Here is an 18004-nt window from a genome sequence, read left to right on the forward strand (position 1 = left end):
TTGCATTCACCTCTCTCAACACGTAGAACCTTTCCGAGACACAAGCTGTGTGACTACTGCACTGGTGCAACTAAAGTCCAGGTGACTTGTTGAACCAACTATTAATAGTGAACACACCCGAGTCTGATGAAATGGGTATGGCGAGAGATTCACAGGCTTGTACGGAGTAGGCGTCACTAGCCCAAGCTCCGCAATTCAGGTTGGCTTGGGTTCCTGCTACAGTGCCTAAGCCAGTGTGCCCCGGGCTCCTTTAGGCATGGAGTACCGAGGGCCTAGCAATAAAAGCAGCCCCCGGTTTGCCCCGTGTCCCCAAATCCCGCGTCTTAGTAATAGCTCTTCGACTGCCCACCCACCCACTACCCATTGGGTACATACCCGTGCCTCTATCATCTCTATCATGCATGGGGTTGCTAGGAGGCTTTGTTGCGCGCCTCTCTCCTCTCGACAAGACTCTGCCCGACTATGAAGTTCAACCTGGCCCGATCTTTGTTCTAGCGGCCCAATTCATGGCCCCTCTTTATGCCAACTTCGATACTTGTGTATCCTATAAAGGAATTCTAAAGAAATGGACAGTTAGTCATGGACGCAGATTCAGAATGGCCACAGCAACCCCAGCCGCTTCCAAGAGCAAAGCGCCGATCGCGCGTTCAATCAGCCTGTCAGAGATGCCGAAGACAGAAATTGAAGGTGAGTGGACCATGCGCCTTTCGTGGTACATTTCTTATTGATCTCGATACCCAGTGTGACCAAGAGCGACCTTGCTCCCTGTGCGTGAGGTCCGAGGTACCTTGTATCTCTGAGGCCAGGCAAAGGTTAGTCGCTCTTGTCGCTTTCCAAGCCTTTCTAGGAAACGAACCTGCCGATGAACTAAAGTTGGAGTGTTCAGATACAGCCGCAAGAAGTGGCCAAGTCTGTCCTCGCCGGATCCAGACAATGGCAAGGTCGAGAAGCAGCCTGGCCCAAACCCTCCAGCATCGCTGCACGCCACGACCAGTGCCTCCCCGCAGTCACGGTTCAGCCATGGCGAAGACCGAGAGAATAGCTCGACACCCGGTCAACAAACGAATAGTCCCGCGAAAGTGAAGGCGCCCGTGAGCCTGGACCGACTTTCAGCGACGGATCCCGAAGCCTACAACCAGAGGATCTCGTCTGCGGGACTGACACAGGAGGTCAGTTTGCCGGACTGTGTGTTGGCTATGCGACTGATGGGAATTCTGTAGATCATTGACAACTTCAGCCCTGAGATCATTCTTGAGAGTTCTACCTCTGCACTTCCTGGTGGCGTAGGTAGTTCTCAAGGGGAGTTAGGAACATGTCAGGATGACATTACCATGGAACAGCTCCTGGGCCTCGAATTACCTTCCAAACGGGTGACGGACTATTTCCTCAACAACTACCTCGACGCTGTTCATTGGTTCATGATGATTTTCCACGAGCCAACTTTCCGATCCTCCTACGAGAGGCTGATGGCATCGAGGAGATTTCCGCGGACCAAGTCAAACCAGGTGATCTTCATCCTGTTGGTCCTGTCCATGGGCGCACATTATGCCTCGGACGAGGATGTACGACAGAAGTTTCCTACCTTCCAATTGGAAACATTCCGAAAGCTATCCCTCAAGAAGGTCGAAGACAGCATGCACTCTGTGTACGATGCGGCGGAACTCGAGTCTGTCCAAGTGTGTACTCTTCTCGCCTCGTATTATGTCTACTACGGTCGCCCCAACCTTGCATTTGTGGTGCTGGGTGCTGGAATGAGATGTGCACAACTCATGCTGCTCCATAGAGAGTCGGCCTGGCGAGGGTTGTCAGAAATTGCGAAAGAGGAGCGCAGACGGGTCTTCTGGGCTCTGTTCATCTTTGATCGGTAAGTGGAGGGATCTGGCAGTTACATATGTGCGACTGATTTCGATCTAGGTTTGCAGCTACAATATTTGGCCGGCCCTGTGGGATTCCAATTGGCGAAATTGACATCAAGATCCCAGAGAATATCGGCGACACCACTGTGCAACACCCGTCATTCCGGTCAACCGCGACCATGCCGGACGGCACCGTGGAACCGGTCACCACGTTTGCCTACCTCAAGTACAAGATCAAGTTGTACCAGATATCTTCGCCTATCATCGGCGACTTATATTTTCATCGAAGTTCGAGTGTATCCGAATTGGCGCTCAAAGTCTATCGAATCAACAAAGAACTGTCCACCTTCTTCGCCTCTCTGCCGCCGGAGCTGAAGTTGGAAGACCTATGTCGGAACAATGCAGAACCCCTGACGGCCAACACCAGACCCTTTTTCCTCCAAGCACTGGCCCTTCAAATTGCATACGACAATGTCCAGATCCTTCTACACCGACCGTTATTGTCTCAAGATCTGCGAAACTTCAAGTCAGACGCAGCGACGTCCGGCTCCCAACGTTCGAGGTACTCCTCCGGGCAGATCGACTTTGGCAGCGATGTCAAACTGTCGCATCGTCATGTACATGAGATCCTGCTTGCCAGCAGAGATAACTGTTGGGAATCTGCCATCCGGTCTTCGAAACTTGGCGAGTACCGCCAGTGCTTGATTTCAGCACGGGATAGTCACGCCGCAGCATTTCTCGGCATCAATCTTTTCACGGCTGGCATGGTCCTGTGCGTCGTGGCCCTCTCACGGCCGCTGTCGTCGGAGGCGCAAATGGCCAAACAGGCCGTTGCTCGGATCATGTCCCTCTCGCGGTTCTTGTCGGGAAGAGCCCTCCTCTCTGCGCAGACATCAAAGATTCTCAAGGATCTCATTCGGCTAATTGGGGAAAGAGAAATCAAAGCGATGCTTTCGGGATCGGACACCTCTCAAAGCATGGCAAGTTTATCCGGGATAAGACCTAGAGAAGCTGCAGGCTCCTCCAATGCAACTCCTGGTCCTGCCTTTGGGGATCCGGAATACCCTGATGAAGTCGCCGCAAATCCAACTACGACACGGATCGATGACGGATCCGTTCCCGTGACGATAGATCAATTTGAGACAACCATGGACGATTTTGACTTTTCTGGCTTCGAGAATATAGATTTCAACAATGGTTTACTGATCATGCAGCAAGGTAAGAACCACACATTCTGTCAGTCTTTTGCGCGTCTGTGTGGCTGACAAGTGTACAAGCAATGTTCCCGGAAGTACCTGCGCCAGATCCAGAGAGACCGAATGATGACAGAACAAACCAGAACGTGGCCCAATACGGCGCAGACAATTCTTATATCAACCAAACGGCGGGGAATGATGTGGGTCTCTTAGGTGCAGACCTCAACATGATGAATACCGTTGGGCAGACCTGGCTTTGGGACTCTGTTGCATGGTGACCCATCCGTGATTCCATCTTCGAAATATATTATGAGCCTAGTCGGTCTGAAAAGAGGTTCGAGCACTCCAAATGACCACTTGAGCAGCCGAAGACAAATCTATGATACAAAGAGCCTTGGCAGAGTTGTAGTACTTACGGCAACCTTGGGGATCTCAGGCCCTAGTCTCCCAGAAATATATATTCTAATGACTGCTGTCGCCGAGGTAGATGAACCGGAAAGTTTGACTGGGCAGCATCAAGCATATCTTGGACACATCCAGCCTTGCCTTGCTTTGCTGTCCGACAAGGCTGTGCTCGGGAGACCTTCCTCACGAAAAAGCGGTCGTCGAAAAACGTTCAAAAAGTTTTGTGGATTTGGGCAAGAAATCATTATTGTGTAGCCACGCCTTGGGGGTTTTGTGGGAGATATTTTCTTCTAATACTCCGTGAGAACCCGAGTTGACCAAAGAAAAATGGCCAAAACCAAGACAAAAGCACACGCGAGACAAAAAGACATCCTCCGCTCGACGACCTCCCCGCTCGTGAAAGGCGTGCCCAAAAAGTCGCAGAAATCGATTGAAGACCTCTTGACCGAGGCGGCCGAACTCCTCGAACAGTCCCAGCCGGAACTCGCTCTCCCGCTTGCCGAAGAAGCCCTGAAAAGACTCGAAGCCGAGCGTCAAGAACAGCATGTGGGCACGGAGGATGAAATCGATATTGACGACCTGCTGTCCCTGGCCGCCCAGGGCGTTCCAACCCTGCCACCCGTCCTGACCTTGAATGCCGAAATCCAAGTCGCGCTGGGCGATGTGGACTCGGCGCGACGAAACTTTACCCGCGCCACGCGGATCGACAAGGACGGCGCGCTGATATCGGCGGAGCCGTGGCTCTGGCTCGCGCAGCTGTGTGAGGAGGGCGGGAAAGAGAGCATCGGATACTTTGAGCAGGCCTGTGAGGTGCTCCGGAATGAGATCGAAGTGCTCGAGGAGGCGGTCAACGAGATGAACACCACCACCACTACCACCACCACCGTTGGGGGCGCGGCAGATGAGGATGCGGGGACGAAGAGGGTGCTGGACGAAAAGAAATCCAAACTGGCCGAGGCGCTCTGCGCCATGGCCGAAGTCTACATGACCGATCTGTCGTGGGAGAACGACGCAGAGGGACGATGCGAGTCGCTCGTCACCGAGGCCGTTGCCGTCTGCCCTGAATATTTGAGTGCGGGGGTGCTACAGACATTGGCGAGTGTGCGGATTAGTCAAGAACGGATCGAAGACGCCAGAACAGCCTTGACGCGCAGTCTCGATATCTGGAAGGACACATCCTCCGCGTCTCAGGCAGAGAGTTCCAAAGACAACGGGAGCGCGGATGAAGGCAGTGCCGGCGACGACGGACGCAAGCCCGACTTTGCGACCCGCGTCTCGCTCAGCCGTCTCCTCATGGAAGTCCAGCTGGAACCGCTGGCCATGTCCGTGCTGGAAGGCCTCATCCGCGAGGACGACCAGAGCGTTGAATGCTGGTACCTCGGCGGGTGGTGCCAAGTGCTGATCTCGCAGAAAGCGGACACCAATGCGGAAACCCGGGCCAAGTGCCTGGACACCGCGAGGCAGTGGCTCGAGACCTGTCTCCGGCTGTACCGCGTCCTGGGGTACGAGGATGAGCCGCTCCGGGAACACGCGGTCGAGCTGGTGCAGGGTCTGAAGAAGGAGTTAGTGGGAGGGGCAGATGGCGCAATGGATGAGGATGAGGGCGATGGATGGGAGGATGTGGATGACCAGGAGGACGAGGACGAGGACGACGAGGATGGTGACCTTGAGATCGAGGCCGATGAAGAGGATGGAGCCAGGAGTCATGCGGGTGCTAAGTCGGCGGCGGATGGGGACGTGGAGATGACCTGATTCACTAATAGTTGTTTACGTAGAAATGCCTTGACATGATAAAAGCATCAGAAGGGGGGCCTGATTAGGACCTGATTAGAAGATGGAAAACCCAGTCTGTGTTTTGTGACCAATGCTGAAGAACGCCTGCTCATGTTGGAGACAGCAGCAAGCTGCATCTTCTCTGTTCCCTGTATTGACACCGCGCTTCTATCACTTGATTCTCCCTCGTAAAAAGTGTTTTCTCGCCCCCGCTAGATCCGCGCCTTGAAGACACGGGTAAAGGTCTCTTGCGGCGTCTCCGGTTTGAAGTCAAAGAGCCGGTTGTCCAACTTGCCAACCCCGTCCGCAACGCCGTATCCACTGGCCAGCAACGTCTTGATACTGTACATCATCTCCGACAAGTCGTCCTCGTTCGCTCGGGCCTGCTCTTCGAGGTCGGTCGCCACAGACACGTCCTCCCAGGTGACTTGGTACTTGACCTTCCTCACCTGCTCCAGTTCGCCAATCAAGTCTTCGATCTTGCCTGTCCAGCCTTGCACCCGCAGTGTGCGGCCTGGACCTTCGAACGGAATCCGTAACGAATCAATGGTGTACCGCGCGATGTCGGGGATGCTCGTTACACCAATCCTCGCACCAGGCCGGCCGTACAACTTTGCTGTGAGCTTCTCATGGTCGAACCCATAGAACTCATCGAGCGCCCACTCCGTGAAGATCCCGGTGACCATGAGGGTGTATTGGAAGCCAGGGGTTTGAGCGGCTTTGCCACGTAGATAAGCCCTTACAGCTTGTTTGTCCCGGAAATAGCGCAGGTTTTGAATCTGGCGTTGCGCAATGTCGCTGTTCCATTCGGAGGCGTACCAATGCTGAACCCCGGCGTCGACAGCAACCTCAACCATGGCAGGTTGCAGAACCATAAGGGGGTTCCCGACTGCTGATATGACATGTGTGAAGCCTAGATGCAAAGGTCAAAAGCCAGTCACGGGTGCAAAGGTTTACTTGCTTGAAGCGGACCTCGATATGACTTCACTTCGTAGAATGAACCCACAACTACTTCGACGCCGGAATCGCTGAATTTGCTGGCTCTCTCAGGGGTTGCAAGGATGGCGATGCGCTTGAACTGGTGTCGCTGGCGTACAAGCTCATCCATGAGAGGCTTTCCAAAAGCGCCGCTTGCGCCGATCACGAGGACTGAGATATCTGCCATGTTGTATGTAGGTAAGATTGAGATAAGGACCGACGTATTCGATATCTTCGAGTCGAATTGAAGCGCCCATGCTAAATCCCCAGGAAGAACAGCCTGTATTTGAACTTTTCACGGCCACCCCAATACAATTGACGCGCCAGGCGTCGAGGTCTGTGAGGGATATCTACCACGGACTGAATTGATAATGCGAGAAAAGCCACACAACCTTGCATGCTGAGTTATCCAAGGGCAAGACTTGCCGTTGCACACAAGTTTGTTACGGCCGCACTAGTCTTCCATCCTGGACGCGAGTCACGTTTCTTCCCTGATTCGGACTTTGGTGAAATGAAATGACGGGATTCCGGCAGGGATTGATTGGGAGACAGGATGACTAATGTCTGGCAATTGGCCACTTGACGTAGACGAGGCGTCTGAGAGAGCATTGCCGCATTGAGACATCCGTCTGACCTTGGGAATGCTTCCGAAATAGCTGGGGAATCATCTTTCGTCCATCCACCGTGGATTGAATGTGTCGTGGTCGCGGCTCGTCCCACGCAGCAGCGCGGCCGCACAGGGTCTCGCAGAGTAGCCGAGAGCTCAATCTGAGACGGATGGTGTTTGCAACCTGTACGATGGCATAATCGAATCCAGGAACGCAAGATATTCGTTGGCGAGCATGGCTTCATTTAGCAGTAAGTGCCTGGGCATAGCCGAATGAGCCGCCACCTGGGATAGCGCGGAGGTTATTGGGGAGGATTGAGTCGATTCAGTCTTCCTGCCACGCACTCTTTTTCACCACGTCCTGAGACCTGGAGCTTCCAATGCCGACCTTGACCTTCGACCAGTCGCGCTGCATAAGGTGATCGCCTTCTCTTTCCTCCATCCTGTTCTTCTCCAGGTAGAAACGGCCACCCTCATAGCAACCCAAGTATAGACCACTGCCCAGAGAAGTCCAGCAGGCTCGGAGGAGAGCTCCGCGGAACAGGCCTCGGACGCCCTCCGTCTTGAGAATGTCTCTGGCCACGATTAGTCCGCTTTTCCGGGACCCTTGAACACCGCCCATGAGGAATTTTGACGCTTTTCCCTTAGGATCAGTTCTTGGGCCATCATCACCAGATCCAGCAGCAAGCATGATTCTGGTTTTGACCACGTCAACCGGGGTGGTGATCCATGCAGATCCGCTTCCGGCGATAGCGGCACTCATTGCCGTGATACGTGCACGCTCAGCTATTCCATCGACGGGTTTGCCGCCATTCCGATCTTTCCGCCTTTGCATGAAATATCCTTTCAGAAACTCAAAGGCGGGGAATTGGAGAGCTGTGAACGGCAGGTTCCTTGCAGCCAGCGCAGTATACCCTCGCCATAATCTTGAAGGGTTCTTTCTAAAATGCCTGAAGACTTCCAAGGAAGTAGATGTTCTCTTCCCTCGAGCACTAAGCATCTGAGCATTTTGCTTGAGAACTTCGGCCGGGGTCAGGATGGCGCAGCTGACAAGCTCAGCGCCGCCGCTGGCCGCCGCATGGATGGCAGGTTGGGGAAGGAATATCGTGGAGTTTGGAGGAACCGCTTCCGAGATGCCGTACTTCAAGGCTTCGTATGTTGTAAAGAACGCGCCAGACGAGGGGATTGTGATCAGGACGACGGAACCAACGCCTTGGTAGAGACCACGAAATAAAGAAGGTTTCGTCTTGCCACTGGCATCTTTGTATAGCTGTTCATAGTTTTGCGATTGGAGACGTGTTTTGAGAGTGTCAAGGGGGTAGACAAGCAAATCGACAGTAAACGCCGCAAATGCACCAGCCTATGCAGGGTGTCAGGTGAGGCAATGAAGCTAGGTTGGGTGGTCACTCACAAACCAGATATCAAGATTGGTATTATTAGACATGGAAGGACGTACAAAGCAACGGAATGAGGTCTATATACTCCGTAACAGAATAGGAAAGGACAGGATGAACTGGATGGTCGATCAAGTATCTTCAATCCGTGGACGAAATAATTTTTGGAGAGAACGTCATTCATCTCCGACACAAGGCTGGGACTCAGCCTCGTGGCAGAAATTGTGCTTTGGGTACCTTCAACAACGACGAAAGCATCCCTTGATCTACGTGGTATGTTCATAAGACTATGTCGACATTTTTCGCCAAAATAACAGCGTGAATAATGATAGCTTCCAGTTAAGAAGACAATTTGCCGACAGAAAAAAGCAATACAACATAACCACGTGACTCGGCTCACCTTCCTCTCCCACTATCACCGCCGCCAAAATGTCCCTCCCCACAAACAAGTCGGGCAGAAGTCTTCCCAAACCAACCTGCATCAAAGGGCCTGCAATCATGGCGTCCATACCGGAGTACGTGCTCCTTTATACTGTTTTCTCCACTGTCCAAATCACTGACAATCATGCAGAAAAGAGTCGCAGGTGAAGGCGGTCCAGCTCGAGGCGTTGGTGAGTGCAATTTCTTCTCATTTCGTGAATGTAATTGACTGGTGGGAAAGGTCGTCATGAAAGTGATCAAACACTGCGCAAGTCGTTTCCCCACCGTCGCGACCGGCTCCCTTGTTGGCATGGACAACAGCAGTGGCACCCTCGAAGTCACCAACACATTTCCCTTCCCTGTCGTGGACCTGCCACCAGAGGCGCAATTCGACAACCAACCGCAGCACTTCAACGCTGCTGCATCTGCTCCTCGCGCAAAGGCTAACACCGCCTATCAAGCCGAGATGATCCGCATGCTGCGTGAGGTCAATGTTGACGCGAACAATGTGGGGTGGTACACAAGCGCAAACCTGGGAAACTTCATCAACGTGAATTTCATTGAGAATCAGTATCACTATCAGAAGGAATTGAATGAGAAGACCGTGGCGCTGGTGCACGATGTCAGTCGCAGCTCGCAAGGGATACTCAGCATTCGGGCCTTCCGATTGTCGTCGCAATTCATGACTGCGTACAAGGAGAACAAATTCACCACTGACAAGTAATACTCCCTCGGCACCATTTCTGAAAGAACATCAACGCTAACGACCCGTGAACAGCCTGCTCAAGTCCGGTCTCAAATACACCGATATCCTCGTCGAAGTTCCCGTGTCTGTCCACAACTCTCATCTCGTCACAACCTTCCTCCACCAAGTACCCGGCATGCTGGCATCGGGCGTCATGAAACCTCCCAGCTCTGTTGATGAGATCGAGAATAACCCCATCGTCAAGAACGACACCCTAGCACCGACCTTCGAGTCACTCTCCATCTCTATCGACCCCTATCTCTCTCAAACCGCCGATAACCTTCTCGACAGCATCGAGACCCATCATGTTGAAGCCAACAATTTCTCGTACTATTCCCGCGCTCTGGCCCGCGAGCAGGCTAAGATCCAGCAGTGGCAGCAGAAGCGCAAAGCAGAGAATGCAGCGAGAGCACTGTCAAAGCAACCTCCACTGCCAGAGGACGAGTGGCAGAAATTATTCAAACTGCCAACCGAACCCAGTCGTTTGGAGAGCATGTTGAACAGTCGTCAAGTCGAGCAATATGCCAGACAGGTCGATGGCTTTGTTGCGGGTACTACAGGGAAGATGTTTGCTGTCAGAGGGAATCTGTTGCCCGGCGAGGGGACCGAGAATAGCCCCCCTCGAAATGAATGAAAGTGGAGATCGGCTTGATGCCATCCGTATGGACGTCACTCAATGCAACTCCACGCGATGGCGACGAACGACCGCCGGATACGGTAAGCGGAGAGAACCACAGACGGGGTTGATTCAAAGATTGATGGGCCCATGGCTCGATCTGGTCCGAGGACGGAAGAGCTGGCTGACACTTGTTCATCCTTGGACTATGTGAAGAGCTGGGCGAAACGAGACGAATTTAAGCTATGAATTCGACGTGGAGTCATGCGCAATGAAACCGAAACCAAGCACAGCCGGTACGGAGTGAAAATGAGCAATGAAATGGAAACAATGACAAGATGTCCCTGCCAGATCCTGCTGGTGCAACTGTGCCACGCATTCTATTGCGTAGCATGGCATACTTTAGAAGGGACGGTGGTAATTTCGTGAGGCGTTTTGGTGCCACAAACAACCCTAAGGCGCTGAGGTGCCTTTCAGCTGGGTTGCTGCTGGACGGGAGAAGAAACAAAAGTGCTGTTTATATCTCATCCAGCAATCCGGCTGGTCTAGGAAGATGGAGCCTTTCATGTGGCAGACCCCGAAATGTGTCTGATGCAAAAACCCACATGCCCAGCTTGAAATATGGAGGATGCGAAGATACAGCTGGTTAAAAGACAAGAGTAGATAGCGGGTCAGTCGACCGCAGATGACACTTTGCTGCATCCATGTTCTCTAGATTCCCAGGTCCTTAACGCTTTATGGGAAAAGAAAGTATTGTATCAGTGAACCTCTCGTCTTCATGGCACTGCTGAGTCTGCTGCCTCTACCTACTCTTATGCTCTTCTCTTGAACACGTGTAGAGGCTCGGCGAATGAGTTCCAACATCCATCCCTTTTCTTGTGAGGGTAATTCTTCACCAATTGTAATCGCGGCGGTTTTTTTAACGTAGCCGTCCCTTCTAACTCACGAGTAAATCCCAGAGTGGCTGGCTGGAGAGGAGGGATCAACAGGCGGATCGGACCTTGTGTGTGTTTCATCCACAAAAAACAGGTCCGGAGCTTGCTTGCACTTCACGCCTCACGTGTAGTATGTACTGCTGAATCGATAAATCGAGCTATTGGAGTTCTGCTGGCTAAATGAGCTTGAATCTACATCACGCCCTCGAAAATGTGGTTGACAGTTCAACTGTGCTTCTCGTCTCGTGAATTCTGTTTCCTTCGTCGGTGCCGAGCAAACGAGCAAACGAGCAGCAACAATGTTCGGTATTTGGTCCTTTTCCTACTTGCGGGTGATTTTATTCATTCAGGTCAAAGGTCAGACAGAAGAGAGTTAAGATGATGGTGATATATCAAGAAGAAATACTTGCGTTGTTTTCTCTCTACAAATCTCTCCTAAAGACAACATATCTGAATGCTTTCTCTTTTCTCATTTGTATAAATTTCTCCTATGTAGAAGTAGCCTCGCATCGAAGAGAGCGGCGAGTGTCGAGTCGACCACGAAAATATCGAGGGTGCCTCTACGTGGTCTTCTGCCTGATGATCGATCTCATGTTCATCTCAACCTATGGCCTGATGAGTTTCGCTGGGGGAGGATCAGGAGTCACGCTCTCGTCTTGCTCAATCCGGGACTGTGGCGAATAACTGCAAGAGGGAAAAAGGGGCCCACAGACAGAGCTCGATGGTCCATCAAGACTCACAGGGTTCCATTGGATTAGGAGTCTTGCCAAAGTCACGAAAGGCAGGGCGAGGGAAAGGGAAAGCCATGCATCAACAGGGCAAACACGACGTGGAAGGTTTAAGGAATGCGCGGCAGCAAAACACCAAGCAAGGAGAAAGCCGGAGAGCCAGGAGAGCCAGGAGAGCCAGGAAGAACTCTAGTTGCGAAAGACGTCTTGAGTGCGACGAAAGGAGAGCGAAGAAATCATGGTAGTGGGTGCTCAGATAGCTCCATGCCGCATTCGGGGCTGTAAACGAGGTGGCCCTTGTACACCCTCATCCACTGCGGCAACGAAAGGCATTCTCACAAAGGCCATCCAAATACAAATGAGGGCCTGTCGACAGCCTTTCGACATCAAAGTCAGAAGCGTCCTGCATCGCCCAGCAATTTTGCTTCTGGTCCGACAAAACAGAGGCGAGTGGACAACCCTCTAGCTGCTTTGGAAGAAGTCGAACCCTGGTTGCACGTTGTCCTCCGGAGCAGGCGTCCACGAAAATACCGTCACCTTCCGGATTTTGTACCGCTCCACTGAGTTTGAGCTGCCCCCGGCCAGCTCAATGCAGATCAAGGATCCGGGTCAAGCAAACCTGGTTCCAGAGAGAGGGAAAGAAGGCTGAAAAATAAATGTGCTCAAGAAATGTCGGACGGACTCCAATGAGTCACACGGAACCATCGAAGCAATGCAGGAAGAGAGAACACAACGCCGAAATGTTCCATTTCAGAAAGGACAGCACCTCGCCGCTTTGCATAGCTCTGAAGTGGCCAGCAGCAGTCCGTTTGGTGTAGCTCTGCTGGGGCCATGTGGGAACCCTCTATGATGCAAAATCACCAACAAGAATCAAACGTCCTCATCCCAAGTACTTTCGTGAACTCGTTGTGGGTCCATACTTGACTTGAGCTGGAGCTGGAGCTGCGGGCATTTTGAGCCACTCAAGGATTGGAAAGCTCGGTTGACCGTGAAATCCCTCTTTGGGAGGATGTTTTAACCTTAAGGAGCGGTGCAGGAAGAAGCATTCCGGTCGTCCTCGAACAGTACAACCCTGAGAATCCGCGTCAAGCTGCAAGGACCCACAGGCCGTGACTCAGTTCCAGTTTCGAGCTTCTGCACCCTGGTCGGCGTCTCGCGCTCTACGCTCAGCCTCAGAGCCCGAGTTTAGAAGTTGATTCTGGGTCTGCTTTTTCTGTGCCGATAACTGGCTGGAAAGTTTCCCGCCGGGCTTGTTTGCCCTCGCGGCGCGCTCCTGGTGTCCTCAGTCAGATCACGAGCTTCGTCCAGGGCCACAGCAGCATCGAGGAGAGGCAGCAAGACCACATTTCTGATCCAGGCACGATCCGCTAGATCTAAGACAAACAACAACACTCACCTCGGCTGCTCGGGCGGCAGCACTTCTGGCATCGTCAGCACTCGAGGCCCCATCTCCTCCACCAAGAGGTCGACCTGGAGTGCTGCTTGTGATCTTCTGCGGAACAGGCGCCGAAGTCTGTCTGGGCTGGGTGCTCGACCCAACAGTATGACCTGGGGTGGCGAAATTGTCAGGTTGATTGGCCGATTTCGAACACAGATTCCCCATCGTGCAGGGTCTTGAGACTGGTACGGCTGATAGCGGAGATGTTCTCCGAAATCGACGTGCGAGGCTCTAGGGAGACGGAGCAGGATGGGTTAGAAACGACTAGGAAGTTGGAATAAGAATGCCAGAGCACAGGTACAAAGCTTGCGGAATACGGGAGCTGGGTAGGAAGAATGGATGGAAAAGAGACGGTGCATGGAGGGGGGACGGTTTGGCTTCGGACTTCGTTTGGCAGTTTCGGTGGTTCGGGTGGAGTTGGGGAACCAAGCGCCATGGCAGCACAATAAGCGGGCTAGTCAGGCTGGGCGGGTACCTGCACCTTGTGAGGCTGGTACGAGGTACTGTTGGTGCTGGTGGTGGCACGTGCTGGAACTACGGTGCCGCACACCCCATTTACGAAGCACCTAATTCCAACCTCACCAGAGCTATCTGTTCAGCTCTCCCTTCAATCACTGCTCAACCAAGCCTACCCAACAGCAGATAACACGATTGATACATGTCTCCTGCTCTCGCTACCTCGGGCTCGTCCTTTCGAGTCACCAGAAACTCTCTTTGCAGAGTTTTCATGCATTTTTGCGGTTCGTACTGAAAAATACGACTACGCCCAAAACAGGTAGGACGCGTGAAACACGACGCGGTTGAAGAGAGAGAAAATTACCACGTCCTGGAGAGTACTTGCTGGTCTACGTGGAGACGCTTTGCAAATTCTACCCTGATCCTGCCGCATGGTCTTCAGGGCCCCATCTGAACCACTGTTGTCTGCTTTGTCTTAAGCCGACGCCATGGCCAGTGGCGGGTCTACCACCGGCAACACGACAGGCAAAGACACGACCAAGGACCCTGGGGCCACCAAAATATGGGATTTTTTTGGACTCCTGTCAGTGGCCGGCACTGTGCACAATGAGCTTCACCGATTGGCAGCCCCAGCGCCTGAACCTGACTTGCACTGGGGGAAGCTGTTTCGACCCGTGGACCTACCTTCATTCAAGCTACAGCAAGCATCTCAGCAAATATCATTGATCGAGTTTGCGTCTTTGCAAGATTTGAGCGATGGCTGAGCTTGGAACTTCAGCCCTGGTCTCCACTGCTAACCAAACGGGGCGCAGGATAGTTCGGGGATGGATATGCTGCTGTTGTTCTCGTCAACCGGTAAATGCAGCAAGTGCTAATTCCCCGCAGGAGTTCCTATTCCCCTTGCTTGAGCAAATATCCATTTTGGATCAATATGACTGGCAAGCAATCAGATGGCGTTCCAGTTCTCGTCTTCACTGGTCTTGTGTACTTCCTGACTCACATGTGCATGTTCTCCTCTGGTCGCTTTACTCTCAGGCTGCTCAACCATGCGCGCTGAAAGTTTATTCCAGTTTTCTCTGTCTTTTTGATGTATTCTTGCTTTCCAGGCCAGAGCTCTGCGACTCCATCACACCTGCGTTCTGATTTTGGTTATACAATGGTAAGTTTACGGCAGCCTCTGAGTTCGTGATGGAGACACATCAAGGTTGAGCCAGATGGCTTTTTTTTTCGACGCCCTCTCTGCCCGAATACAAATATCGCCCTGTTTTCGCTGTTGTCCTTCCTCTCTCCCTCCAGAGAATCCATACAGTCTTTACTACACAGTCCTATCCTCCAAGAAAATCCAGATCAGCAAGCTGCATTCAGCACAACACTAGCAACCTGCTCTTGCAATTCTCTTCTGGAGGACGGCCTCCCAAACACCAAAGGTATAGTCTGACTCTTGTTGTTGATGCCCACTGCAGGCTGACCGTTGTGAAGGAGCCTGCAATAGACCAGGCTCAAGCACCAACAACTTGGACTTGCCACGACAGTGCTCTACAGGTTCAACCACCAGAGCAGTCAAGATGGCCGGCCGATTCAACTGCACACAGTGTGCCAAGGCCTTCACGGCCAAGAGCACACTCAATAGCCATCTGGCGAGCGTTCACCGGGGCGAACGCTCAGTCTGCGGAGGCTGCCAAAAGCTCTTCACAGACAAGTCCAACTTCCGCAGGCACAGAAGATCCTGCACCGGCAATGCCAGCATCATTAGGTGCGCATGGCACGGGTTCGGTTGCACCCACACAAGCAGTCGCGTCGACAACGTGAGGCGGCACAGCAAGTCGTGCACTCACAGGCCCGGTACGTGGGCCGGCGGGGTCCTAGGACCCGTTGCGGTCAATCAAGGGGAACCCGCCCAGAACAACAACGTCCTGAACAACAGGCCACCACAGGTCGATGGTCTGCAACACGCAGTCCAGTCGGCTCCTGCGCAAGGGCAATCGCCGCAGGCGATGCTCCCAGTAGAGGCCGCCCTGGCTCAAGGGCCTGTTGTCACGCCCCAGGTGGACGTGGACGCCTCGGAACCGGGCGATCCCACCGACCCGGTGTGGTTTGCAGCCAACTACCCGCTGTTCGGCGGTTACTGGAAGCAAGAAGAGGAGCCGACAGCGGCGCCTCAATCCCATATAATCGTCAATCGGCCCAACCGCACCCAACAGGTTGTCGTTGGCGGTGAGTGCCCCGCCAGGCACAACGGCCCGTTTACATCATACGGGCTAGGGAAACGTGCCTTCCTGCCAGTAATTGAACAGCAGGACGACGATGATTCCACGCTGTCCTAGTTGGTTTATCAGGCGGCCGGAGGACGTCAGAGCCTATCGTCAGAAAGGCACTAGAGGCATAGAACTTGGCCAGGGCGGTCTACAAAGAAAGTATTGGGCACTGGCGGCAGACTGGTGGCTTTGACCCAGTCGAAGACAGTCGCTTGGACCCACAAGAAGGTTGTTCTTTTGGTCAACAACAAAATGTTTCCGACCAGATGTTTGCCACCGCAGCGATATTTCAGGATCTTCTATCTCCTATGGCACCTCCATTCACATACTTCAACACACACCCTCCTCTAGCTCTTCGACATCTTCGACATGATCAACTTCTGCCACGGCGACCTGCAGGACATCGACCTCTTCGACATCAATCTCCAAACACCATCCTCCTGATCATCAACAAACGATACTCGGAAGTGGGAAAGGCAGAACCAGGCTGACAGGCACCCTTTGAGCTGCAGATCAGACGGTGGCTTGTTCAGCCAGTTCCTGCCCGGAATGCTGTACAACATACCTCCTTGCAGTCCACGTCATCCGGACCTGCAACACATTGACAACAACCCAATGAGGCTATTAAGCCTGCAAAAAGGGTGGCAGGGTGGTTTTCCGGGTTGTTCTTCATCAGCTATAATCCGCCTCCGTGGATAACGTCTCAATTATGTCGGCAAGACTTGTGCCACTGCCACCGAAGTGGAGTCCAATGCTACAGCAAAGCAGCACCTCAGCAAAGCAGCGCCTCAGCAAAGCAGCATCTCAGCAAAGCGACACCTCAACAAGAACTTGCAGTTTAATTAGCAACACTCGGCTTCAAGTTCTTATATCACACGTCCTCAATTATCAATGCGTCCTGGAAACTGGGCGGTTGGGTTGTTTTTGACGATCCTCTCTTCAGACTTTTCAGAGCTCGGCACTATTATTCCAGTCTGTATGGTTCTCGGACGTCTACATCAACAACACTTCTACATCAACAACACTTCTACATCAACAACACTTCTGTAATCTATTTGGACAATCCTGGAAAGAGCGCGTCGGTGTGGACTCCAAGACTTCTTTTCGAGGGCGTCTCAGGTTGTCACTATGACAGCCTCAACTACAATCAGCAAACTCAACTCTCAACAATTGACATCAGGCCTTCTCGTCAAATGTTGACCGAGAATGTCAATCTCACACATTTTCAAACCAATGAAATCTGAAAGAGGGTGGTAGAGTGGTCTCCAGCATTTCTTGTCGTTCAAACAACAACACATTCTCTGTCGTCTTGAGAGGGAGACCTTCGACTTTCGGAACAGACATCACAGTCCTCAAACAAGACACAAATGGCAAGCACAACAACCAAAAGTGCAATACTTCAGTCAACAACCTGTCAACGTACAGCATCTGCACAGATCAACTTCCTGGGAAGCGGGTGGTAGGGTGGTTCTCAGAAGTCACCCCCAATTTCAGACGCCAAAGGGCAATCTCGACATCTCACTTGTTCACCATGACACAACAACCTCCAGTGTGCTATGCCAAACAAGCAACATTCCACAATCTCAGAACAGCATGCTTCACAAAATATCTCAATGCTACACTCTGTTCACTATCACCAACGACTCAAATTCTCAAAGACAAGATCTTCTGGAAAGAGGGTGGGAGGGTGGTTTCCAGAATTTATTTTACTATCACAGCAACATTGTACCTCATTTGACCGCAGTGGGAATTCCAGTTATTTACCTCATCCCTCATCATGGACTACAACATCTCCAATCAATTCAATCCTGCACCACGTTACCAAGGATTTCAACGGACAGTAACAATTCACCTCAACTTTACAATCTCACCTCAACATACCCTGTACGACTATCGACATATGCTATCTTCTATGAAGGTCTACTGTATCCTGGACAACGGTCGACGATGTTTTGCAATCTTGCATCAAAAGTTCGAGATACCCTGTACAACTACTCACGACCTACTCAACATGTACAACTATCTTCCGGGAAAGAGGGTGGAGGGAGGCTTAAAGGAGTTCTTGAGGGTATCCTTTATCGCAGCTCAGGTAAGTCAGTTTCCGTTGTGTTCTCACACTCGTCCAACAACAGCTGATCGCCGGCATCAGATACACCATGTCGTTCAGATTTGGCGTTGAATGAGCCATCTTTGGAATTTGTA

General features: G+C 52.3%; 7 protein-coding genes across 7 annotated transcripts; 4 read left to right on the forward strand and 3 right to left on the reverse strand.

Moving 5' to 3' along the window:
• Window positions 1-596: 596 nt before the first annotated feature.
• On the forward strand, window positions 597-3330 carry AYL99_05956 (hypothetical protein; the record flags this gene model as incomplete). Its single annotated transcript, XM_018837468.1, has 5 exons — window positions 597-687; window positions 880-1169; window positions 1221-1864; window positions 1915-3074; window positions 3134-3330. The coding sequence occupies 5 exons, from the start codon at window positions 597-599 to the stop codon at window positions 3328-3330; spliced, it is 2382 nt and encodes a 793-aa protein (XP_018694321.1).
• Window positions 3331-3784: 454 nt separating this feature from the next.
• Window positions 3785-5209, forward strand: AYL99_05957 (hypothetical protein; the record flags this gene model as incomplete). Its single annotated transcript, XM_018837469.1, has 1 exon — window positions 3785-5209. One exon carries the CDS (start codon window positions 3785-3787, stop codon window positions 5207-5209), a length of 1425 nt encoding a protein of 474 aa, XP_018694322.1.
• A 233-nt stretch (window positions 5210-5442) lies between these two features.
• On the reverse strand, window positions 5443-6395 carry AYL99_05958 (hypothetical protein; the record flags this gene model as incomplete). The annotated part of the gene is made up of 2 exons (XM_018837470.1): window positions 5443-6143; window positions 6203-6395. 2 exons carry the CDS (start codon window positions 6393-6395, stop codon window positions 5443-5445), a joined length of 894 nt encoding a protein of 297 aa, XP_018694323.1.
• A 745-nt stretch (window positions 6396-7140) lies between these two features.
• AYL99_05959 (hypothetical protein) lies at window positions 7141-8259 on the reverse strand (the record flags this gene model as incomplete). Its single annotated transcript, XM_018837471.1, has 2 exons — window positions 7141-8175; window positions 8227-8259. 2 exons carry the CDS (start codon window positions 8257-8259, stop codon window positions 7141-7143), a joined length of 1068 nt encoding a protein of 355 aa, XP_018694324.1.
• A 379-nt stretch (window positions 8260-8638) lies between these two features.
• Window positions 8639-10008, forward strand: AYL99_05960 (eukaryotic translation initiation factor 3 subunit H; the record flags this gene model as incomplete). Its single annotated transcript, XM_018837472.1, has 4 exons — window positions 8639-8724; window positions 8781-8820; window positions 8871-9349; window positions 9408-10008. 4 exons carry the CDS (start codon window positions 8639-8641, stop codon window positions 10006-10008), a joined length of 1206 nt encoding a protein of 401 aa, XP_018694325.1.
• A 2759-nt stretch (window positions 10009-12767) lies between these two features.
• On the reverse strand, window positions 12768-13256 carry AYL99_05961 (hypothetical protein; the record flags this gene model as incomplete). Its single annotated transcript, XM_018837473.1, has 2 exons — window positions 12768-12926; window positions 13050-13256. 2 exons carry the CDS (start codon window positions 13254-13256, stop codon window positions 12768-12770), a joined length of 366 nt encoding a protein of 121 aa, XP_018694326.1.
• A 1856-nt stretch (window positions 13257-15112) lies between these two features.
• Window positions 15113-15871, forward strand: AYL99_05962 (hypothetical protein; the record flags this gene model as incomplete). The annotated part of the gene is made up of 1 exon (XM_018837474.1): window positions 15113-15871. One exon carries the CDS (start codon window positions 15113-15115, stop codon window positions 15869-15871), a length of 759 nt encoding a protein of 252 aa, XP_018694327.1.
• Between the last annotated feature and the right edge of the window lie 2133 nt (window positions 15872-18004).

This window comes from Fonsecaea erecta (genome assembly GCF_001651985.1).
Source record: "Fonsecaea erecta strain CBS 125763 chromosome Unknown Scaff4, whole genome shotgun sequence".
NCBI lineage: Eukaryota > Fungi > Ascomycota > Eurotiomycetes > Chaetothyriales > Herpotrichiellaceae > Fonsecaea > Fonsecaea erecta.